This window comes from Heptranchias perlo, chromosome 8 (genome assembly GCF_035084215.1).
Source record: "Heptranchias perlo isolate sHepPer1 chromosome 8, sHepPer1.hap1, whole genome shotgun sequence".
Taxonomy (NCBI): domain Eukaryota; kingdom Metazoa; phylum Chordata; class Chondrichthyes; order Hexanchiformes; family Hexanchidae; genus Heptranchias; species Heptranchias perlo.
Window position 1 is genome coordinate 9,471,924 of NC_090332.1, and position 25,883 is coordinate 9,497,806.

Below are 25,883 nucleotides of genomic sequence, written 5' to 3' on the forward strand. Positions count from 1 at the left end.
CAATGTTAGGCGACTTGGCTCCTAACAGACCTCACTTTACCTGCCTATCTCCCGTTTTCAGGTTCCCAGAGACGGCGTCTCCTACCCAGCCTGTCTCCCGATGCAACGTCTCCAGCCCGAAAACCGGCCAACAGCTCTGGGGTCCGCTGGGTTGACCTACGACCTGTGCAGAGAGGGATGGCAGAACCATTTGAGATCAAGGTTTACGAGATAGATGATGTGGAACGACTGCAGAGGAGGCGGGCAGCAGACAACAAGGTTTGTAGACTTTCTAAAGATAAACCTAAGCCGCATCTCTGTTATGGCTACAATGTCATACTCTCCATAGTTAATGCTTCTAACTCTCCAAAGTTCTTTTGAATGCTTTGTGCATTCACATACGTACCACTCAATCCTGACTCCAATTTTTTGGCAATCGTAGTCTATTTAATTCCTCCTCCTTATGATCTGTTCTTTATTAGTTTCCTGTTTTTTTTCTTTTTGACCTTTCCTACCTGCCTTGTCCCCCCTTATCTTGTTTTTCCCTTCTCCTTGCTATAAAATTAAACGCTCCCCACAGTACGAGCTACTTTCCCAGCGCAGATATTGGTCCCAGTCCTATTCAGGTGAACTACATCCATCCTGTAATCCAGAATTGCATCCAATGTCCCAGGAATCTGAACCCTTCTCTCCTACACCATCTCCCCAGCCACACATTTACCTCCTTCACCTCACTATTCCCATACTGACTAGCGCACGACACCAGGAGTAATCCTCAGATTACTACCTTCAAAGTCCTGCTCTTTAATCTACCTCCTAATTTGTGAAGCTCCCTTTGCAGGACATTATTCTATCCCCTGTCCAGAATGTTGGCCAAGCCACTAGGGATGTCCTGCTTGGGTTGAGAGGGAGGAATTGAGGGGAAGCAATGGCTAAGGGCCTCTTGTCCTCCTCAAATCGCTCCTAAGTGCTAACTTATCTCGCAGCTGGAAATGAAGGAGGAAAAAAATGCTAGTCAAAGAGCCTTCAATAGTGTATATTTTTAATTCTAGTTGCGGGGATTTGTATGTTTCAATGCAAAGCTGAAGATATTAGAGCATCGGCAACAAAGGATTTCAGAGGTCAAAACCAAATACGATGTGCTGAAGAAGGAGCTGGAGGCCACCAAACAGCGACTGATGCTAGATCCAAGTAAATGGATCAGTGAGTGTAAGTATCCTGCTGACCTTTGACCTTCCAGTCACGAGCATGTTCCTGTGATAGGACATATTGCAAAGGCCGGAGCTCCCAGGGCTTTATTTCTTGGCCGGGAAACACAATTATATAAGATTGCAAACTCACTGAAGCAAAGACGAACCAGGGTTATGATCCGACAGCGAGACACACGCGGGCAGCTGGCTTTTTTTCTCCACAAAACGCCACTAAAAATGAATGGGACATGATAAGAGAGAAAGAAAGACTTGCATTTATTTGGTGCCTTTCATGAACTCAGGACGTCCCAAAGTGCTTTACAGCCAATTAAGTATTGTTGTAATATAGGAAGCGTGGCAGCCAATTTGCACACAGCTCTTAACCAACATCACTAAAAAACAGATTATCTGGTCATGACCTCATTGCCGTTTGTGGGATCTTGCTGTGCGCAAATTGGCTGCTGCGTTTCCTACATTACAACAGTGACTGCACTTCAAAAGTACTTCATTGGCAACAAAGCGCTTTGGGACGTCCTGAGGTTGTGAAAAGTACTATATAAATACAAGGTCTTTCTTTCCTTGTGATTTTCTCCTCATTTTCTGTGAGGGAGCAGCTGCTTCCACTGAGCACTAAACCATAGCCGAGAAACGCAGCCTTATCCAAGATCCTGGGTACAAGCCCATTCCTGCCGCTTGAGGGAGTTCCGTATCAAATTATAGACCAGTTGGCCTAATGTCGGGAAATTACTAGAATCTACAATTAAGGATAGAGTGACTGAACACCTTGAAAATTTTCGGCTCATCAGAGAGAGCCAGCATGGATTTGTAACGGGCAGATCATTTCTGATGAACCTGATTGAATATTCTAAAGAGGTGACTAAAGTAGTAGACATGGGCATGTCTATGGATGTTGTTTATATGGACTTCCAGAAGGCATTCGATAAAGTCCTTCATAAGAGACTGTTCGCTAAAGCTGAAGCTCATGGAATTGAGGGCAAATTATTGACCTGGTTAGGAAATTGGCTCAGCGCCAGGAGATAGAGAATAGGGATAATGAGCAGGTAGTCAAATTGGCAGGATGTGACCTTTGGTGTCCCACAGGGGTCTGTGATGGGGCCTCAACTATTCACTGTATTTATTAATGACTTAAATGACGGGATAGAGAGCTACATATCCAAGTTTGCCGATGGCACAAAGATAGACAGCACTGTAAGCAGAGTAGATGGAAGCATAAAATTACAGAGAGATATTAATAGTTTAAGTGAATGGGTGAAACTGTGGCAAATGGATTTCAATGTAGGCAAGTGTGAGGCCATCCACTTTGGATCTAAAAAGGATAGATCAGAGTACTTTCTAAATGGTGAAAAGCTCGAAACAGTGGAGGTCCAAAGAGACTTAGGGGTCCATGTATATAGATCATTAAAATGTCATGGAGAGGTACAGAAGATAATCAAAAAGGCTAATGGAATGCTGATCTTTATATCTAGAGGACTAGAATAGAAGGAGGTAGAAGTTATGCTACAGCTATACAAAGCCCTGGTTAGATCACACACGGGAGTACTGTGTTCAGTTCTGGGCACCGCACCTTAGGAAGGATATATTGGCCTTGGAGGGAGTGCAGCGTAGATTTACTAGAATGATACCTGAACTCCAAGGGTTAAATTACGAGGAGAGATTACACAAACTAGGGTTGCATTCCCTAGAATTTAGGAGATTAAGGGGTGATTTGATCGAAGTTTTCAAGATATTAAGGGGAACTGATAGGGTAGAGAGAGAGAAACTATTTCTGCTGGTTGGGGAGTCTAGAACTAGGGGACACAGCCTAAAAATTAGAGCCAGGACTTTCAGGAGTGAAGTTAGGAAACACTTCTACACGCAAAGGGTGGTAGAAGTTTGGAACTCTCTTCCGCAAATAGCAGTTGTTGCTAGCTCAATTATTAATTTTAAATCTGAGATTGATAGATTTTTGTTAACCAAAGGTATTATGGGATATGGGGCTAAGGCACGTATATGGAGTTAGGTCACAGATCAGCCATGATCTCAGTGAATGGCGGAACAGGTTCGCGGGGCTAAATGACCTACTGCTGTTCCTATGTTCCTGTTTTCCTAAATCGCCTGCTCACACATGGGTGGTGGGAAAGGTTACCTAAAGAGGAATAAACATTTTCCTCCAACTTTCTCCTCTGCTGGAGCCAGCGTCTCCTTACTGTTCCTTGGGCTCCAACATCCCTCTGTTATTTCATCCAAGTAGCCATTCCTCATGTTTGTGCCTATACAGTGAGTGAGGGCACTATGTTCAACCACGGAGGGGGAGGGGTATCACAGCTGAGCCTCAATCCTATGCTCACCCAGTCAGGGGTGGGGGGCAGTGTGTGTGTGTGTGTGTGTGTGTGTGTGCAGGTGTTTGCACTAACGGGAACAGGTCTCAGCAAGGGTCACTAATTAACAATCAGCATCAGAAACTCTGGCTGTTTACCTCCTATCACCCAGCGAGAGATGCTGATCTGCCTCGGCTCTGCTCCACCTAACGTCAACTACTTTAGCACAGACCGGGGATCGAATCTGGGACCTTCCTGGTTTGTACGTCTGAATACCACACATTGCACTGCCCACTGAATCATATACATACACATACACGCACACACACATACATATAAACACACACATATATATACACACAAACATATATACATACACATACATATACACATACATATGTACACACAAATATATATATACATACACACAGACACATATATACACACATCTATACGCACATATATATACACACACCTATACGCACATATATATATATATATACACACACATATATACACACACATACATATATATAGACACAAATAGGCACGTATATATGTACACATATGCATATACGCACACATATATACACGCATACACATATATACACGTATACATATGCGCACACATATATACACATGCATATATAAACACATACCTACATATGTACAGTATATACACATATACTTGCATATATACAAACATACATATACACACATATACACATGTTAATTAGTGACCCTTGCTGAGACCTGTTCCCGTTAGTGCAAACACCTGCACATACACACACGCATATATCTATATACATACACATGGATATATACATTTTATTTTTAAAATGATATACTGTTTGAAATAAATAGCAGACTATATGATCCTGTTTGCCGCCCTGCAGTCAGCATGTTCCCAGCCCGCCTTCTCCGGCTGAACATTCTGCTGAATACCCAACCTGATTTCTTTTCTCAGTTGACCTGGACCAAGGTTTCGAGGTGGACTCCCTGGAATACCTGGAGGCCCTGGAGTGCGTCACCGAGCGGCTGGAGCACCGGGTCAACTTCTGCAAAGCCCACCTCATGATGATCACCTGTTTCGACATCGCCTGCGGGAGGCGTTAAAGAGGCGAGTGAGCGGCGGCACAGGGAAAGGAGAGGAGAAAAAAAAAACCCACCCAAAGATAACAGGAAGACGACGAGATGAGGCGCGAAGTGTGGAGCACGTACGCGAAAAGAGATTTTTTTGTTTTGTTTTTCACGGCGGAATGTATACAGAAAGAAAAGAAAAAAAAAATCACCGGAGGGGATGAATATTGGAGCATAAGAATGTCCATTCTTTCGTCAGATTGACAGAGCACTTTGAGGAACTTTGGTTATGTTGTAAATATGAATCGCTTGCTCCAGTTCCCTTTTCTTCAGTGGGGGATAGGGAGATGAAGGGCTGTTACTGAGACGTTCAGAACGATATACAGAAGGACTACAAGTGCCTTGTAAACTTTATTATATTGTATTATCCAAAATCTTACATGGACTCATTATTGTACAGTTGGTGCTAGATGATGACTATTTCACCGTACGGTTATAGAGGCAGTATCCATTTTGTAAACCAAACTCAAACCTACACACCATTCCTAATCATGTGCACCAGCATTCTCACCAAACTCGAGAGTGAAGAAAGTAGATTAAAACAGGGCTGGGTGAGGGGGTGGGGGGAAGGGAGGGGTGAATGTTAAGGCGATCACTTTCTTTGTGGGTCCACGGAAGAATATTTGGTAACGTTTTAAACCAATTTTGAATGATACTACATGGTACTTTTTTATATAAAGGTTTGGCTGATTGTAAAGGGCAGTGTTGTGTGGATTTGAGTTTTAAAATCCAGTAGAGGTACATTTAACAAAAATAAAAGGATAATGTTTCAGTAAAGGATGAACTCAGATTGTTTTACTAGGTGTTTTAACTACTTGCTGTTTTTAAGTAACTTGTATCTATAGAGTAGGTCAGTAGTCAGGAAGCAGCACGTTATTAAAGTGACTGTCTTTTGCTAACAGTGAATGGGCCGCTCAGAGTCACAATGATGCCTCTCAGGCAGATCCCTGCAAAGTCTCTTTGTAGAATTGAAGACCGGTTCAAAAGCACATGAACGCTTCCTCTCCTATTGATTGTAGTCAGTGAGATAATCGTATAAGGCACACACACACACACACACACACACAAAATAAATATAACCTTGCTTGCACTTCCACGCTCTGTACATGCAAGTGCTACCAGCAGGCGATGCGTGTCTTGTAATGTTATTGAATTAGCCTCTCCATCTCCTTCATAGCAACAGGAGGAGGCCAATCAGCCCTTCGAGCCTGCTCCGCCATTCAGATCGATCATGGCTGTTCTGTACCTCAACTCCATTTAGCTCCATATCCCTTGATACTCTTACCCAGCAAACACAGGTGACATCGTGCATCCTGAAATCTCTCCGGAGTATCATTTAACTAAGATACAACTTACGCTGCTGTTATGGGGCTGCAACTCTAAATCTGTCCAGTCTCAGCTCACGTCGACAAATTTCCTGCTAAAATCAGAAATGTCGGTGGGCCCTGCACAGTGAAGCTGTTATCACCATGAAATACTGCTCAGAGCACACAATATGCTGGGATAACAATAGTTTGGATGAGCTTCAGCCAACCTAAGCCCTGGTGGAATGTCTGCCATGTTAAAGTGAGATGTTCAGGTAGACTAACCAATAGAGTTGGCATCTGTCTTAATTCTGGACTGGACAATCTATCATTTAACTGGGCTACCCTTAAATTTCTATGAGGTAAACTGGACACCAAAAATGTTGTTTCTAAGATAAAAGTCACTTTCTTTTTTCCACGTACTCAGCCATGATGTGGAGATGTGAATTATTGAGGTCCTAAGCGACATTAATAATTTTTATCATCAGCAAAGCAAACCTCAGAATTCAGGCCATATTCCCACCCCCAACCCCCATCCCAATCCCCAATCTCAGCCCTATCCCCATCCCCAAGCAACTCTCCATCTATATGCCAATCCCCGTCACCATCCCTATCTCCATCCACATGCCAATCCCCATCATCATTCCTATCCCTATCTCCATGCCGATCCAACTCCCAGCCAGTTATTAATTTGGGAAAAATGTGCTAACCCCAGTCACCGAGCACCCATCTTAAAGGCCAGCTTGTCCCGTCCAGCCCTGACAGGCTGCCAGCCCCTACTGGTTAAATGCGAGCTCGTCAGCCTGTGTAAAATCAACTGAAACGAGGGGAACTCTGAAGAATAAGGGAGGCCACATGGAAAATAATCTTCATATGTAAGGATGTCTATGTCCTTTTTGCTATTAAGCAGCAATGGAATACATAGGAAGAAATCTTTATAGAATAAAGCAAATTAATACAATGGTCACAGAGGCACGACTAACATTGCTGGATTGGAGATAAAAGTTAAGACTCAGCCTGGGTAGTAGGCCTGACTTAATATGCCAAGCAGGTCAGTCAGGTAACACGCAATTCCACCCGCCCTGGTTCAGCAGTTTTATTGTGGGTAATCATTTTATTGCAGTTTCGTTCCACAAAGAATGCAATTAAAAGAGCAAACAAGGCTCTGAAGAAAGCTAATCATTGCCAGAATTGGCCCAACGGGTCAAAGTGTTTCACACCTGTTGCTGGAGGTAGCAAGGGCTTTTGCTGGGGACTCCAATGGCCCTTGGGTATTCACGCGTCCAAATAAAGAGCAAGAGTGAAGTCCGTGTTTGTCTGCCCGAGAAGCTCATTGCCTCTGTGTGGTCTTTCCCAAAGTCGTGCATTATATTTTGCGGATATTTGTCTCTTAATGGTGCTTGAGGCAGTTTCAGCTCTAAATGTTTATACGTCGTCTTTCTCTCTCTCTCTCTCTCTCTCCCTTGTCTAAAATTAATCCCACACTTGGAGCTGCTGCCAACTAACACATCTTTGTCATGTTATATATGAAGGACATAATTTATTTATGAACTCAGGATGCTCTTGTTTTATAAAGTCGCTTGTATTTTGTAATTTATTTACACATCACGATAAGAAGCCAACAAGTGCTATCTATGCATTGTTATGTACAGTCGCCAAATTCACATTGTTCTTCCTTTGTTTCAGCTTGGTTTCCTTTGCATTGTAATTCTTGGACTTTCTTGTCAGAACAATTGAGCGCTTGCTGTTTACCTAACCCCTTGTATAAAATGTGTACGATAGTCAAATATTGTAGCCTGGTATTGTGAATAAACATTATATTTTACATCCTGTTAAAAAAAAAGGTCACTGGCTTGTTGAAACAAGACGGTCCAGATTTTCCTGCGACGTACATCGGAAGCGTATCGATCTGGTGCGCTCGTCTTGCCGCCGATAACTTCCACCATATTTCCCGGAACTTCTAATCGGAATGCGCCGGAGCGAGGACGGCGGCGAACCGGAAGCGTTCTTTTCCATCAGTCCGACGTTATGTGGAGTTATTTACCAGAATGGTACCAGGGCTGAAGGACTTCAGTTACGTGGAGAGACTGGGGTTGTTCTCCTTAGAACAGAAAAGGCTAAGGGGAGATTTTAATAGAGGTGTTCAAAATTCTGAAGGGCTTTGATAAGAGTAAATAAGGAGAAGCTGTTTGCACTGGCACTCGTCCAAAGTGCTGCGCCACCGGGCCAGGAAATTACGGTGTGGCGTAAGTAATGGCGTAAATTACTTACGGCATAATTTCCTGGTACTCGTGCGACATAAAATGGGCTGTGCGACGTAGATGGCGCAAGGCTCCAGGAAATTCTGCAGCAATATCTTTTCTTTTGACACAGACCATTGCTGGAAATCAACGTCATTGTCATTTATTGGCATTTAAGACAAACTCCTCCACAAAATACAAAGTGCTGGAAATATGACAGAAGAGTGCTGTCTGGTGACAAAGCTGCTGACTGCTAGTTTTATTGTTTTAATACCTAGAAAGAGAAAATGTTCATCATCTAGTCTCCAACCTCTCTTTATCAAGGGTTTATTTTATTGATACGACTATGATCACTCCTCTGAACTTTCCTGCCTTATTGTTCTACACGCTCAACCTCCTTCCTGTATCTTTGCTATGTTAAAATCACTATTGCTTCATTTACCTGGTCTCCTCTCTTGCTCTTTAAACCGCGGTGACCTCCTGCGCTATGGACCTTGTCCCTTCATCTAGGTTTCTCAGTGCAAGCATATAAATATGGGGAAAGACACTGGCCAGTGTAGCACTAAGCCATATAGACCAGAAGATCCCCTCAGTTAAATTCCTGGCTTTTGCCGCGCTAACTCTCAGCCAGGGCACCAGTAGAAGTGCCCGTGAGCAATGGGAGGGGGATACCAGTTTGGGGCCTCACTGCTGATCACCAGCCAGTGACCCCTGGTGGAAAAGTGTGTGTGTGTGTGTGTGTGCTTTTGGTGAGAACAGGAATCAGGCTCAGCTGTGATGCCTTCCACACATGAATAGCTCGCCAACACTCTCTGTAACCTCCTCCAGCCCCACATCCCTCCGAGATCTCTGCGCTCCTCCAATTCTGGCCTTTTGCGCGTCCCCGATTTTAATCGCTCCACCATTGGCGGCCGTGCCTTCAGCTGCCTAGGCCCTAAGCTCTGGAATTCCCTCCTTAAACCTCTCTGCCTCTCTACCTCTCTCACCACCTTTAAGGCATTCCTTAAAACCTATCTCTTTGACCAAGCTTTTGGTCACCTGTCCTAATATCTCCTTATGTGGCCCAGTGTCAAATCTTGTTTGATAATCGCTCCTGTGACGCGCCTTGGGATGTTTCACTATGTTAAAGGCGCTATATAAATGCAAGTTGTTGTTGTTTAGCCTCGCACATGAACAGCCCCTGGGGTAAGGTACAAGAAGGCTGCCAGCTCCTATCAAATTGAACTAGTGTTGCCAACCCTCCAGGACTGCCCTGGACTCTGCTGCAAGCAACACCCGGGAGAAAAATCATCTTTCATTTTCTTTGAACACTTATTAGTTGGAGGTGGGAAGAAAATGCTGTTTAACTGGGGTGGGGCAGTTGGAGGCGGGAGGTCATGTGATGAAACCTCCAGGAATACGTCCAAGCAGAGTTGGCAACCCTAAACTGAACCCTAGCAAAGAGCCAGCACCTTCATGTTAGGAAGGGAGTAACACACACACAAATCTAACATCTTACGACACTCTCCACTGAAAAATAAGAGGTCATTCTATAAAACTGGCCCGTCTGTCCTAAATGTAATGAATGCATCAGTGAGACCCGCTCCCTGGTCCCACTGTGCGTGTGTTTTGTTTTGTTTTACCCCATTTGGTACTTTCATTTCTATAACCCCCTTAAAATGTCTCAGATGCTGCACACAATAAATTACTTTGGAAATGCAGTTTGCATTATCCTCTGTTGACAATTTTGTTTTATGTCAAATTGAAACAGCTGGTTCGGACTATTTTGACTGCAGCAGGCATCTGATCGAGCATTAAAGGAACATATCAGATGAAAGGACACATATGAGATAAGTAACCCCAACTCTTAAAGGCAACCAGAGTACGGAACCACAGGCATCCCACAGTGTTTGGCAGGCAATGAACGCTGTGCGTGCTTCCCATTCAAACTATCATCACTGTAACGTGTACAGGCTTGGATGAGCACTTGCTTTCTTTACAAAAGAAGTTGCTATTTTAGAAGCTACTGTGCTTATTATTACCACATTTTAAACGTACCCCTGAGTTTCTCTTTATCCCGGTATAAATTTGTACCATTTATTCAACAACCCATTTCCAGAGCTCACACTTCAATTCCAGTCTCAATTAAGATGACTTTTCACCAACTGTTAAACTAAATAACGTTCATTAAGTCTCACGCTCCATCATGACACACATAATACCCCAATGTATCAACACCAACTTGCATTTATATAGCGTCTTTAACGCAGTAAAACGTCCCAAGTTGCTTCACAGGAGGGATTATCAAACAAAATTTGATACCGAGCCATATTAGGACAGGTGACGAAAAGCTCGGTCAAAGAGATAGGTTTTAAGAAGCCGCTTAAAGGAGGAGAGGTAGAGAAGTGTAAAGGTTTAGGAAGGGAATTCCAGAGCTTAGGGCTAAACGGCTAAAGGCACGGCCGCCAATGGAAGGGCAAAGGAAATCGGGGATGCACAAGAGGCCAGAATTGGAGGAGCGCAGAGATCTCGGGGGTTGCAGGGCTGGAGGAGGTTACAGAGATAGGTTGGAATGAGGCCATGGAGGGATTTGAAAACAAGGATGAGAATTTTAAAATCAAGGCATTGCCAGACCAGAAGCCAATGTAGGTCAGCGAGCACAGGGGTGTTGGGTGAATGGGATACGGTGCATAAAGCAAGGGAATATTATTGTGAAGCATAATCAGAGAACAAAACACAATCTGCATGTGCGCACACACACACACATATATATATATATATATATATACACACACTCACCTGCACGAACACATACAGTTGTGAACTGGGTGACTGGGCTGATGTAAGTTTAATTGTTTGGGAGCTACTCTGTTGCTTTCATACACAGGGGTTCCGATCTACATTAATTGATGTAAGGAATCTTACAACACCAGGTTATAGTCCAACTGTTTTATTTGAAAATCACATAAGATGTTGTAAGATTCCTTACATTTGTCAACCCCAGTCCATCACCAGCATCTCCACATCATACATTAATTGAGCCTAAGGATTCTGGCTAAATTGAATTAATCTAGCATTAAATTAATATTTTAAAAACATAATCAGTTGCAGAATTAAGAATCCTCAAAATGAATCTGCACTGTGGAGAAAGATTCTGAGATTGCATCAACCAATGGAGGTTCACTTTGGTCTGAATGCTCGGTAACCTGCTCCAAATTCCAATTAATATCAGTTCATTAGATCAGCTAATGTACACCAGTATTTACTGGTCTTAACTAGAGGCACATGAGAAAGCACGGAATGAAGGATCATTCACCCCATCAAACCCGTTCTCCTACCACAGACCATGTACGGACCTTGGTTTCCCAAGGAAAGTTCTGTATAAAAACTCCTCGATCCACAAAGGTAATGGAACAAAGGATGAACAGATGAGATAATCAATTCATCAGCAGAGCTCCTCTACCTGAAAGACTTTGCACCTGGGGTCAGTGACACCCTAGGTGTGGAGGGGGATGGGGGGCGCGGAGCCTGAGGGAGTCCGAGGGAGCCCTGAAGGTCATCGGAGATCACATGCAACATATATATTTTCTGTTTTCATCTCTATTGGTTGACCCACTAGCACATTATATCTGCGGCTACGTACAAATAAAGATATGTTTTCTGCAATGAAAGCACTGTTTTCATTTTTGTTTGAAATTGAGGCAAGTGTGTCAATATTACGCAGGGATGTCCCATGCAGAAATGTTTGAAGACCACTGCTCTACCCTCCTGTTCTCTGGTGCCAGCTATGACTGTGGCTGAATTTGCACCAGGTAAATTTAACATTGCAATATAGATCCCTCTTCAGTCCCTGTTTTCCCTGCAATACAAATGATGGAATGTTGAGCATACCTACAGCTTAAGGCATGGCACGCCTGTGTCCCACTGCACTTTCAGTCTAACTCCCTGTCTTTAGGTGTCACAAGGGCTATATTTAGGGCTGAGGTGTTGGCCTTTTTGAAGAGCTAGGCAGCTTTTACAACATTTCAAGGTTAGCGTATATGTAGGCACGGGATGTCAAAATCTCCTCAGGTTTGATCAGGTTTTCTGCAAGAGTCGGCCCCCGGCAACAAAGTCAAGTTGTGAACCAGTTTGCTTTTACCACTAGGGCAAGCAACCAGAATGGGACAAATAGAAAAGATAACTGGACCTGACTTTGAAATATATAATGACTTTAAAGCTTGGACATTTTTGGACCCGTGAACATTTAATAAATCACAAGTGCAAATGTAGCAAATTTTATTCAAAATATTTCAATAACAGCTGGTGCGGTTCTAATTTTGTTGGCAATCCATAGAATCGGAAAGATTTTGTTTCCATGGAAACAAATGCAGAGTTTCTTTATCCTGAAAGAATGTCAAGGTTGCTCCATTTACAAAGCTTCCCAGTATCTGTATCTCTTCGATGTTTGCAAAATGTAGAGATCTGTTAACAGCTGTCCTTTCCACAGGCTGAGTTCAGGATTCCCTCTTTCCTATCAAAGAAACAAAGAAAGAACTTGCATTTATGTAGTGTCTTTCACAACCTCAGGATGTCCCAAAGCACTTTACAGCTAATGAAGTACTTTTGAAGTGTAGTCACTGTTGTAATGTAGGAATCGCGGCAGCCAATTTGTGCACAGCAAGGTCCCACAAACAGCAATATGATAATGATCAGATAATCTGTTTTAGTGGTGTTGGTTGAAGGATAAATATTAGCCAGGACACCGGGCGAATTCCCTATCTCTTCTTCAAAATAGTATCATGGGCTCTTTTACATCCACCTGAGAGGGCAGACGGGGCCTTGGTTTAACGTCTCATCCGAAAGACGGCACCTCCAACAGTGCGGCACTCCCTCGGTACTGCACGAGAGTGTCAGCCTAGATTAATGTGCCCAAGTCTCTGGAGTGGGACTTGAACCTGCAACCTTCCAACTAAGACGCGAGAGAGCGAAAGCTGAGCCACGGCTGGTATCAAGAGGCTTCGTATAGGGAGTAGTCCATCCATGGATTAAAGATCAGAGACCTGTCACCCTGCTTTGATTCTATGCACCTCCTAGTGATTGATCAAAGAGCAGCCATTGACATAGGCCTAGAAGTGAGTTGGCTACTTGCTTTCTCAATTGAGAAATGATAAAAGAACCGAGGAGGGAGTTGGTGAGGCATGAAAAGAAGAAGGGACAATAACTTTAAATTGGAATGAACCAAATGAACCCTAAATGGGCTGAATCAGGTTATGACAAAAATGAAACATTCCTCTCTGAGATTTAGTTTGTGCTACAAATTTCACAGATCTACACTAAATATCCTCTCGGGCTGAAGTATCACAATTCATTCCCTTCCTTCACACCTCCAATTAATAGTAGTGGACCTGTACTCTGCAATATCTAGTTAAACAATAGCATAGGCCAGGGGTCATAACTGAGACCCTTATGTGTACAGTGGATACTATGATCGTGCATGCACCTTTTGCTTGTCTTTAGGGAGGGTTGATTGGAAAGTACTCTAGTGAGATAAGGCTGATTATTCTCCAACAACAACTTGCATTTATATAGCGCCTTTAACGTAGTAAAACACCCCAAGGCGCTTCACAGGAGCGTAATCAGACAAAATTTGACACTGAGCCACATAAGGAGATATTAGGACAGGTGACCAAAAGCTTGGTCAAAGAGGTAGGTTTTAAGGAGCGCCTTAAAGGTGGAGAGGTAGGGAACCAGAGAGGTTTTGGGAGGGAATTCCAGAGCATAGGGCCTAGGCAGCTGAAGGCACGGCCGCCAATGGAGGGATGAAGGGAGTGGGGGATGCACAAGAAACCTAAATTGGAGGAGTGCAGAGATCTTGGAACTGATTTATTTTTCATAGACGACATGAATGAACAGAATGTTATTTTCGAAGAAGATACTTTTATTTCCTATTGCGCTTCATACCATACAAATAATAAAAGGACACAATATTGCCACCATTCTTGGCAGAAGTCATTAAAAAGCTAAGTGTTCCTATGCTAACTGACACTGCCTTTAGACTACAAGTGGTGTGGATCCATTCTGCCATCCTTGAGCTATTTGTAAGGAGTCTTACAACACCGGGTTATAGTCCAACAGTTTTATTTGAAATCACAAGCTTTCGGAGGCTTCCTCCTTCGTCAGGTGACTCACCTGACGAAGGAGGAAGCCTCCGAAAGCTTGTGATTTCAAATAAAACTGTTGGACTATAACCTGGTGTTGTAAGACTCCTTACATTTGTCCACCCCAGTCCATCACCGGGATCTCCACATGCTTGAGCTAGCACGGGCGTTCCTCTGACTGTCTCAAAATGACCTCTCCAGAGAGAGAAAGACCCCTCCTACAACTCTTTGATTTGTAACTCGGTGAGCCAGTCACCTATACAAAGTTACCACATGGAATGAAATGCTCCCCTGATGTGGAAGCCATGTGGTGACTGTAAGGCTGCTTAGCTAAACCCCCTGCTGGGCATGTTAAACGAAAACCTATTCTATCACAATGGTAAGAATTACCTGGGACCAGAGCTCAACTCAAAACTAATGTAACATGCAAAATGAAACAAACTGATGTCCGTAATGGCCGTTTCATGTGGGGTTCATTCGAGGCACCGTCCGAATCAACATCCGAAATGGCTCGTGCATTTTCTGGGAGTTAATCCTTTGTGAGCTGAATCTGATCTTATATTAATAATATAAGACAAATTAAAACAAAATCCCTTCCAGGCCAAATTCGTAGAAACCCCAAAATGCTACTGCTTGGTATGAGCTACGTTAAGGGGTTAAAAAACAGTTCCACTCACAGAAAAATGTTCCAGCTCATTTCTGATACATTTGTTGCTGAATCAGTGATTGGGGAGGAGGGGCCAAACCATTTGATTCAAATACATGTGTTCAAATATATTTCTGAGCTTAAATGACAGCTACTTAAACTCACTGGGGTTCCTGTTTATTTCGAAAGGTATTGGACCAGCCTGTCTTTTTACAAAATTAGTGAGTCCAGCTGCAACTTTCGAAATGAGTCTGTCCGCAACCTTCGAAAAGTGACAGGCCAGATAGCTCCTGCAGACAGTAAGAATGGGAAAGGAGCATGTTGAGCAAGGACAATTACTTGTATCGTAGTTTAGCATAGTAGGTGAAAACTGTTTCTTACTTTCTATTACTTGAGGAGATAAAGAAGCTTAATAACTGCTACAGAGTCAAAGGCTGCTCCTGACGTCAGCTCTCCGAGATCCCATGATTGGGTAAGATGCAGACCTCAGCCACCTGATTCATGGTTTTGGTTGATAGGCAGTGTTTGTGAGGCGGATTTTACATTGTCGAGATCTCGCTGGTTTACTTGCAGAAATGTTTCGTCCCCGCCCTCTTTGGATTTTTTTTCCAAATCTTCCCACTTCTTTAGGTCTCATCGCATCCCATTCTGTCCCCTGGATGATTGGGAAACCAAATGGCTGCACCCCCGCCCCCCCGCCCCCCCACCCCCCCCAACAAACACACACAGCAATAATGCTGTGCAGTTACTAGAAGATGCTGAGGTTATCCACCTGCTGCTATTTCCTTCATGGTGGCTCAGTGGGTAGCACTCTCGCCTCTGAGTCAGAAGGTTGCAGGTTCAAGTCCCACTCCAGAGACTTGAGCACAAAAATCTAAGCTGCTAGTACAGTACTGAGGGGGTGCTGCCTTTTTGATAAATCATTAAACCGAGGCCCCGTCTGCCCTCTCAGGTGGACGTAAAAGATCCCATGGCACTATTTCGAAGAAGAGCAGAGGAGTTCTCCCCGGTGTCACGACTAATATTTATCCCTCAACCAACATCACTAAGACAGATTATCTGGTCATGATCATATTGCTTTTTGTGGGACCTTGCTGTGCACAAATTGGTTGCCGCATTTCTTACATTATAACGGTGACTACACTTCAAAGGTGCATCATTGGTTGGGACGTCCTGAGGTCGTGAGAGGCGCTATATAAATGCAAGACTATCTTTCATTCCCCTCCATTCAGCACCTCTTTTTGATAGTCTGAATGAGATTGGAAGTTCACAGAGTTGGTAATTGTGGGCACAAAATCACATCTTGCCCATGTGAGGTACAGCACATTCATACAACCCCCCTCCCCCTCCCCCTCCCCCCCCCCAATCAGACCACCAGGAAGTCACAATGCTTGGACTTTTTATGGCTTCCAATTAAGACGTTTGTGTAGAATGTACCTTCGTAAATTCCCTGCAGGCCTTTCCTGTTTATGGTGGATTTTTACTGCGCTCTTTAATGATCATTGTGTTTACATAAGCTCTGCTTGGTCCAGGCAGAGCATGACTGGCCGTCTATTCAGTCACCACTCTCGAGGCAGGGATTTTATCATCCCTTGAGATTTTTAATTGCTGAAATTCATGACTGAGTTACTTAAGGAAGTACGGCCGTGCTTTGGAGGGAGGGGTCGGTCGGGGTATGAAAGGAGAATTCGGGCTTGCGTGCGGAATAAAGTGTTAGTTAGTCCTGGGGGTTTGATTAGTCCAGTCCAACAGTGAGATAAATCAAACTTTATAGTAGTGGTCTTGAGGATATAAAACAGATGGCTATTCTATAACTGATGGCTGTTATGGGCCCAAAGTGAAAGGGGTTTGGCCAATGTCAATCCACTTCCCTGTAGGTGGGGAATCCGCAGAACAAAACTACTCCCAAATTTAGCTGTGATTTGCACCCCTGTAACCCCTTCTGTACTGTGCAGCTGTTTCTCCACATTACACTGCGCTACTGTCTAAAGACCACTATCCTCCATTCACGCCGCATTTACAGATCAACTCATGGGGCAGAATCGGCCCCCAACACAAAATCTAAATCATCTACACGTGTACGGCATAGTACCAAACGTGCTTAATGTCCACAGGGTGCTTCAGGGCAACACGGAGCTTAGTATTATGTTATTCCTGGTATACACAACCCAACGATGAAACCTACAGGTCAGGATCTGCTCTTGCGGACAAGCTTCATAATCGATCAGCTACATTAACTTCCAGAGAGACAGGCAAATCTTAAAGGGCCACTGTCGTCTTGTTTGACAAACACTTCTATTCATTTGAGAAAGGAACAGACCCGCGCATTGTTTTTTGTCACGATGCATGAAGTGACTGGATTATGTGTATTAAGACAATTTACGGGGATTGTGTCATGTGTTTGTAAACAAATGCAAAAAAAAAGATTGGTCATTTTCTCAAGAAGACAGTGCCCCCTTGAGGCTGAAGCCACTGTGGCTCTGAACCAGTAACTGGACAATGTAGTCACTTGTTGAAACTCTGCATTGCGTAGTAAGTTAAATTGAAACATAGGAATGATTTTAGACGGTCCCAAAATTAAAAGGAACCTACTGTATTATTCTTTATCTTTTATACCTCTCAATCACTTCATTTGCCAAAAAAAATTCCAGTTCTCTCTTAAATTTGTCCTCACTGTCCATGTCTCTCATCTCCCTGGATAGTCTGCTTGTCCATGTGAATTAGTTAAATCTAAACTAGCTGCTCACCTTCTGTCTTCTGAGCTGGACCTCCTTGTGCTTCCAGGCTCTTCTTTTATGGACCCGCTGAACAGAACCTATAGTAACAAGATAGATATGTGTCCAATTCTGGGCACCGCACTTTAGGAAGGATGTGAAGGCCTTAGAGAGGGTGCAGAAAAGATTTGCTAGAATGGATGAGGGACTTCAGTCACATGGACAGACTGGAGAAGCTGGGGTTGTTCTCCTTAGAGTAGAGAAGGTTGAGAGCAGATTTGATAGAAGTGTTCACAATCATGAAGGCTTTAGATAAAGTCAATAAAGAGAAACTGTTCCCATTGACGGAAGAGTCGTGAACCAGAGGACACAGATTTAAAGGTGATTGGCAAAAGAACCAAAGGTGACACAAGGAAAATCTTTTTTATGCAGCGAGCATTTATGATCTGGAATGCGCTGCCTGAAAGGGTGGTGGAAGCAGATTCAATCGTGGCTTTCAAAAAGGAATTGGATAAATACTTGAAGGGAAAAAATTTGCAGGGCTACAGGGAAAAAATGGGGGAATGGAACTAATTGGATTGCTCTTACAAAGAGCTGGCACAGGCTCGATGGGCCCAATGGCCTCCTTCTGTGCTGTCACCATTACAAAAGCAAAATACTGCGGATGCTGGAAATCTGAAATTAAAACAGAAAATGCTGGAAAAGGTTCAGCAGGTCAGGCAGCAACTGTGGAGACAGAGTCAGAGTTAACGTTTCAGGTCGATGACCTTGCGTCAGAACTGGGAGAAGTTAGAGATTTAACCATATTTAAGCTTAAAAAACTGTTAAATCTCTTAACTCCTTCCAGATGTAAATGATTATTGGATCTCCTCATATCTCTCCATTATGAATCATAAACCAGAGGATGAAGTTTGAGTGAACCCTGTGTGAACCCTAGAAGAGTGTATTACTCCACTGGAGTGAACCACAAGCTAGTTATAATATATGCACATTTTTGATTTTTGAACATTAAAGGTTTTTCCTTGACTCTGGTTTATTCTGTAGCTGTTAATTGAAGTTTTCTTCACTTAATGGTGCTGTGACGGGGATCCCTCTCGACAGAACTTGAGCAGTATTTTGTTTGAAGTTGCTGGATGTTTTTACATTACATGTTATAAGAAACGGGGTAGTTTTATAATGCCATGATGCTACACTAGAGCGCTAAAGGGTCAGTTGACTGGAAGAGAAACCGGGTCTGTTCTACTGGTCTATATATGATATAAATCGATTGGAATTGCCATTAGACTCAGGCTGAGTTTTCTATCTTATCTGGAAACCATGCAATTCAAACTAAATTTCCCCACTTCCTCAGATAAGAACACTAGTTAAATATTACATCCAATATGCCGCACAATGGTGGCCCTGTGACTTAGTAAACTTTGAGGGGGTTCACATAGTATGATGAAGGAGGGGCTGTGTAACTTGCTGTTTAATTCACACTCACCACAGGCTCCACAGCACGTTTGTGAGCAGGGATATTTTATCACCCTTAACCCGGGCTTCTCATTTTATTTCTCCATTTTCACTTCTGGAGTCTCCTTGCACCACATACTTTCCTTGGTTGAAGTAACAGGCTGGAAACCCAGGGCCCTGATTTTAACCGGGGGCCAGTTTTGGGTGGCTGAGTTTTGACTTCCGTTCAGCCTGCTCGGGTGGAGGAGGGGGGTGGGGGAAGAGGGGGAAGAAAAGGAGGCCCGAAGTATTTTAACTCCTGGGCCTCAATGAAATGCCCACCGGCCGACTTCCTTTCTGTTCCAGGCGGGAAGCGACCCAGATACGGCCCAGATGCCACCTGGTCCTGCAGAGGTCCCCGTGATGAGATCACTGCAGGGGAGGCCTAAGATTTCCTTGTTTGGGTGGGGGGGGGGTCCTTTCCCACGCTGGATTGGCTTGAACAGGAAAACGACTGTCGTACTCTGAGTAAATTTTGCAGTTTGACGTCATCGGGACCCAACACGAAGATGCCAAAAAATGAATTCCGGCAGCTTTAGGCTGGTGTCCTTGCCACCTACGGTGAAAATCCCGGCACATCAGCTCCAGGACGGGTAAGTGATCTGGGGGATTTTAACTGCCCACCTGCTCAGGGAGGAAGTCTTTAGTCAGGATGCTCCAGCTATCGTGAGGTGTGGGGCAGGCCTGATGGACCAGTTGGTCTTTCCCTGCCCGTCAATTTTGTATGTCCGTAAATGTGCTGGTGGGGCCGGGGAATAGGGTGTCATCTGTGTCAGGGGACACGGCCAGTCGATGGAGAGCGGTGACGAAGGGACGGATAGACATTCAGGAAATGTGCTCGCTCGCCTTTGCGGGCAGAGGAGGCTTTTGCACGGAATGCTCCTTCAGGAGATGGAACAGTTGGGGGGCAGAGTCCAAGATGGGTGAGCGCAAAGATCTGTGGAAAGAAAAGAAAGCAGGAACTTCCATTCCTTCATTGCTTCCTGTTTCCCTTCTCGTGTTTAATCAGGTATCTACTAAAACTCGACCGCAAGCTTCAACAGCTCTTAGATACCAACGCCCCCTCCTGATCTGTACTTGTTTAAAAACTGTTAAATATTTAACTTCTTCCAATTCCGACGAAAGGTCATCAACCTGAAATGTTAACTCTGTTTCTTTCTCCACAGATGCTGCCTGACTCGCTGAGTATTTCCAGCTGTTTTCATTTCATATAGTGCCTTTCACGACCTCATCCTCCAACAATGCAGCACTCCCGCAGTACTGTACTGGGAGCACCAGCCTAGATTTTGTGCTCAAGTCTCTGGAGTGGGGCTTGACGTGGCCTTCTGACTCAGAGAGAAGTGCTACCAACTGAGCCACAGCTGACATATTGGAAGGCACCATGAGGTGAATGGCTTTCTCCTTTCCATCCATTGGAACCAACATCAATGTTTGCCTACAGGAAGGAGTCTCAGACAGTCAGAACATTGACTTTAGCTGTGACTCCACATAAAGATTCTGCCCATTGCTGGACCGACCGTCAGAACAGACAGTTTGGAGGAAACCAGTCTGCTCCATTAGCAAAAGGTATGTTTAAACTATCATTGACTTTCACTTGGAGACCCGTGAGCTGGGTAAGAGATCACATGAACACGGAGGAATGAATGTGGCTGATCTCTCACACCAACGATTCTATTACTAGTAGGCTTCACCTTGTACAAGAACAACAAAAAACAAAAAAATCCCTGATACGCACACTTTCCCATTCATTTATCACCTGTGAGACGTGCATTGAATCCAGCAGCACTGCTGTAACAAGGTGTCGTCAGTGCAGGGGAGCAATTCTTCGTTGGAAGATCTAACGAATGAGTTGCATTTGCTTGTGTCGAAGTACATTGAAATCAATGAACGTGGCGGCTTCAATCTGGACACGGAGACCCGCCAACGGGGAAGCTTCCAGAAGGTGTCGAATTAAACAAGATTGGCGGCCTTGAATAATTCATTGTTGAGATCTGCTTCCTCTCCCTCCTCCCGCATCCCCTCCCTGAAAACTAGAACAAAGCAACAACAATGAAGAGGACGCTGAATAATTGCACAGTGTTAAAGCACACTGAAGGCGTTCTTGCTCACCTTGTCTTTCGATGGGAATGGCTCACCTTGGGGGGGGGTTCCATCGCTGTAAGTAGACCCACAGTGCCTCCACCCAAGTCAGATCTGAGCCGAGGTAATCCAAGTTGTCAGCGGGCTGTTCAACCGGGTACGGCATCGTAGCCAAGCCTGATGCTCTTCACTGTTGGAAGTATTTATAATCCTAAAGTTTGCACCACACAAATGGTTAGAGGACCTACAAAACAATGCTAACAGGAGAATAACACACAGGTAAAGAGTCTTTAGTGCACAAACACCTTAGGTAGTTGATGATCTGCTGATATTTAACCCAGATTTTCTTGAAGATGTTGCGTCCTACAACAGATCATCAGCTACCTAAGGTGTTGGTTCTGCTGGTTGGAGATTGGGTTTTGGTGAATTCTCCAACTGTCCGTCCTCACTATAATGAAAGTGTGGGCATTTCCACATTCTGCCATTGTTATCCTGATCAACGCCTGCAATCCAAGCGCTCCTGTGCGGGATCTGCCAACGCCTGTGCGAGAGAGGCAGATGAGGGGGGCCAGCCTTGGATCACAATACGCAAGGGACAGTCAGCCCTCCCTCCCCCCCACATCTTGATAAAGGTTTCAGTAAATAATCTTCTTGTAGCATCTGTGTAGCTTGTCCTTTGAGGGAAGAGCAGCACGGACAGTTTTCTCAATTGTCTTTAAATCAAATAATAATAGGGTAAAAATGAGATCTTTCATTACTAGAGAGCTGGAGGCTTATGGGCTACATTTCCATTTTGTTGAGACTAAGCCCTAATTATGATTTTTTAATAGAATCCCATATTTAAGTCAACATTCGCATGACCTTTTTTCAATCTCTTCAGGTAAGTCCCATGAATCTAAAGGTTAGGATACTGATTGCTAATTGAATCATCCATTTTATCCAATGTGTTCCCTGATTCAGACATTCCTGCTGCAAGTTTCAAAATTATTTCTGCATTACTCTTTCGCCTTTCTCCAAACCGGAAGGTCCTGCCCAGTAGCAATGTCTTTTTTTCTTGAACCGGACGGATTCCAACCCGCCTGATGTCGGTGACTTCAGTTGACAAACGCTTTAATACAGAGAATTGAGGATAGCGCATTTACATCTCAAATACATCAGCCGACCCTTAACACAATGTCTTTGACATGCTCTAAATTTCATGGGACCTGTTTACATTAAGTAAACAGCTCTGGATTGACACATGCACTTCGGAAATAAATGATGTCCTACACTGCATTAGCATGTTTACATGCCACGGTAATTTGACGGATCGGGATAATTCAGGGCCATGAATGGAACCATTTGAGTGCATCAAATCTAGTCAGGCACTTGCTCGCATGTAGGTGAGTTGAATCAACAAAGACGTACAGGTTTGAAAACAATTATTTATTAAACATACCCTTATTTCTTACGGTGGAAATGTCCGTTATACACCCATCTCGCAGGATTTTCACAGGGCAAAGCTTTGAGCAAGATGTCACCTCTTTTGTTATTTGGTATGTCATCTGCTTTTCTTACTGAATAAAATTACATAGTGTTCCCTTTTGTTATTTGTATTGTATTTATCTTCATTCCTATGCCTAGATTGTTGTATTAGATCAGATCAAAATTTGGGGCGACTTGATTTTTTGGGAATTTACAGTCTCCAGTTTGGGGTGGGGGTGACAGAAAGATTCAACTCACAGTAGTGTCACTCTAGCCTCTGAGTCAGAAGGTCGATGGGTTCAAAATCCCCTCCGCCCCCCCCACCATCAAAGAGATTCCTACACATAGTCTAATGTAAGGGATCTTACAACACCAGGTTATAGTCCAACAGTTTTATTTGAAAATCACAAGCTTTCGGAGGCTTTCTCCTTCGTCACTCACCTGGACTATAACCTGGTGTTGTAAGATTCCTTACATTTGTCCACCCCAGTCCATCACCGGCATCTCCACATCATGGCTACACATAGTCTAGACAGACACTTGGATGCATTAATGAGAGAGCATCACACTGTCAATGGTGCGGTCTTTACATGAGCTGTTAGGTTGAGGCTTTGCCTACCCTCTTAGGTGGATGTAAAAGATCCTATAGCACTATTTCCAACAAGAGCAGGGGAGTGCTCCTGGGGTCCTACATCTATGCCTCAAAATGGATTATCTGTTCATTTATGACCTTGCTGTGACCAATTTGACTGCTGCCTTTCCCTCATTACAACAGTGATTATGCTTCAAAAATACCCCATTGCCAATGAAGCACTTTGGGACATTGGGAAGGGTGTTATAGGATTGTAAATTCTTTCTTTCTGTATAGGGATAATGTTAATTTCATTTCTGTATTTCTCTTGTTATTCTTCTGGGAGATACTTTTGGGGAAGTTTTCTACTTTTTCTTCATTTAATCCCTTCTTTGAGAACCTGGCCTGACAACCGTTGAAGTCAAGGCGGCAGGCACATGATCCAGTCCAGGCGGTGGGAGTAGGTTGTGCAGGTGAGACTGTCCGTTCTGAGCAAACAGATGATGAGCCAGGATGGGACAGGTTAGAATGGGTGACTGCAACTTGGTCAAAAAAGATGGGGTAAGAAGATGGTGGGACAAAATGTAGATTTTAAAATTCTCATCCTTGTTTTCAAATCCCTCCATGATCATGTCCCTCCCTATCTCTGTAACCTCTTCCGGCCCTACAGCCCTCAGAGATCTCTGCGCTCCTCCAATTCTTGCCTCTTGCGCATCCCCGATTTTAATCGCCCCACTATTGGCGGCCATGCCTTCAGCTGCCTAGGCCCTAAGCTCTGGAATTCCCTCCCTAAACCTCTCCGCCTCTCTACCTCTCCTTTTTTTAAGACGCTCCTTAAAACCTACCTCTTTGACCAAGCTTTTCGTCACCTGTCCTAATATCGCCTTACGTGGCTCGTTGTCAAATTTTGTTTGATAATGGTCCTGTGAAGTGTTTTGGGACATTTTACTTGATTTAAAGGCGCTGTATAAATGCAAGCTATTATTGTAGAGAGACGGAAGTCTTTAGGGAGGGAAGGCTGAGATGGCTGAAGACTCTGTCACCAATTGGGGGCAGAGTTAGAGGACTAGTGCATGCAGGAAGGGGCACTGAACTGGAGAAGATTCCAGAGATAGGGTGGGGTGAGACCGTGAAGGGATTTGAAGATGAGGATAAGATTTTTTAATGGAATGCAATGGAGGACAAGTGGAGGTCAGTGAGATGAGGTGATGAGAGAGAGAGCAGGACTTATTGTGGGCCAGGATCTGCGCATTAGAGTTTTGGACAAGTTAGAGTTTACGGAGGGTGGAGCATGAGCAGCCAGCAAGGCAAGCATTAGGGTGATGAAGAGTGGAGCTAACAAAGGCATTTATAAGGGTTTCAGCAGTTAAGGGGCTGAGATGAGGGCAGTTGTAGGCAAAGTTGCAGAGGTGGGAACATGAGGCCTTGGTGATTGATGGGATGAATAATTTAAAGCTCAGCTCAGGGAGGAACAGGATGGCTATATTGCACACTGTCTAACCCTATCAACATATCTTTCTATTGCTTTCTCCCTTATGTGTTTATCCAGCTTCCCCTTAATGACGTCTATGCTGTTCGCCTCAACATGTGGTAGCAAGTTCCATATTCTAACCACTCTCTGGGATAAGAAGTTTTTCCTGAATTCCTATTGGATTTATTAGTGACTATCTTATACTTTTGGCGTCTAGTTTCGGACTCCCCCGCAAGTGGAAACATCTTCTGTATGTCTACCCTATCAAACCCCTTCATAATTTTAAAGACCTTTGTTAGGTCAGCCCAAAGCCTTCTCTTTTCTGGAGAAAAGATCCCCAGCCTGTTCAGTCTTTCCTGATGATTATAACCTCTCAGTTCTGGGCAATTCAATGTGTGAGGAAATATATATATATATATAAATATAGCAGACTGCCTATGGCATTGCTTATAGCAAGCCAGGAGCTGTGCCTCAGGGATGCCGGAGTGTTGAAGTCAGTCAAAGAATTTATAAAAGTTTTAAGAGTTCAGCCCCAAGACAGTTAAGCAAGTGTTTTTTTTATGATTGGTTCCTGGAAAATAACTATTGTTTTCCTTACCACTGCAGTGAGATAGATACCCACAGCTGCATAAATAAATCTGTTCTGTGAACAATTGTAGTTTTCAAATTCTCAATATAAATTAAAATTAAAAAAGGCAGGTGCTATAACCACTTAGAATATATTAGAAAGTATTTTTAAAAATTTGTCTTTCTCTCGGCTTCTTTCTCTGCAGTAAAAATAAGCACGAAAATAGTTTTCCTCTCAAAACGTACCTCAAAAGACACTAATGTTCATGTTCCAGCCCGTTTTAAGGTCATTTGGAAAAACAAACTCAAAATTATTGTTACAGCCTGAGGAAAAACAAACATACACAGGTGTTGCAGCACAGATTGACGGAGAGAATCAGACTGACACATGCTAGAAGATTCTCCGCTGTGCATATGCTCAGACTACAGCTTTCTGGGAAGTACAACAACTACTTGCATTTATATAGCGCCTTTAACGTAGTGAAATGTCTGAAGGTGCTTCACAGGAGCGATTATTAAACAAAATTTGACACTGAGTCACATAAGGAGATATTAGCACAGGTTGCTTGTTCATAGAGGTAGGTTTTAAG

General features: G+C 43.7%; 1 protein-coding gene and 1 long non-coding RNA gene across 2 annotated transcripts in view; one reads left to right on the plus strand and one right to left on the minus strand.

The window, feature by feature from the left end:
- kif26ba (kinesin family member 26Ba) overlaps positions 1 to 5,179 on the plus strand; it is a 275,252-nt gene extending 270,073 nt beyond the window's left edge. The window contains exons 13-15 of the mRNA XM_067988624.1: positions 62 to 258; positions 1,032 to 1,188; positions 4,455 to 5,179. Of these exons, the coding sequence (XP_067844725.1) occupies positions 62 to 258; positions 1,032 to 1,188; positions 4,455 to 4,603 (503 nt within the window). The 3' untranslated portion in view covers positions 4,604 to 5,179. The remainder of the gene's footprint in view (positions 1 to 61; positions 259 to 1,031; positions 1,189 to 4,454) is intronic.
- Positions 5,180 to 12,585: 7,406 nt separating this feature from the next.
- LOC137324139 (uncharacterized) lies at positions 12,586 to 21,154 on the minus strand. The gene is made up of 3 exons (XR_010963510.1): positions 20,898 to 21,154; positions 17,684 to 17,751; positions 12,586 to 12,663 (listed from the first exon to the last, which is right to left on the minus strand). It is a non-coding gene; the product is annotated as an uncharacterized lncRNA (long non-coding RNA).
- Between the last annotated feature and the right edge of the window lie 4,729 nt (positions 21,155 to 25,883).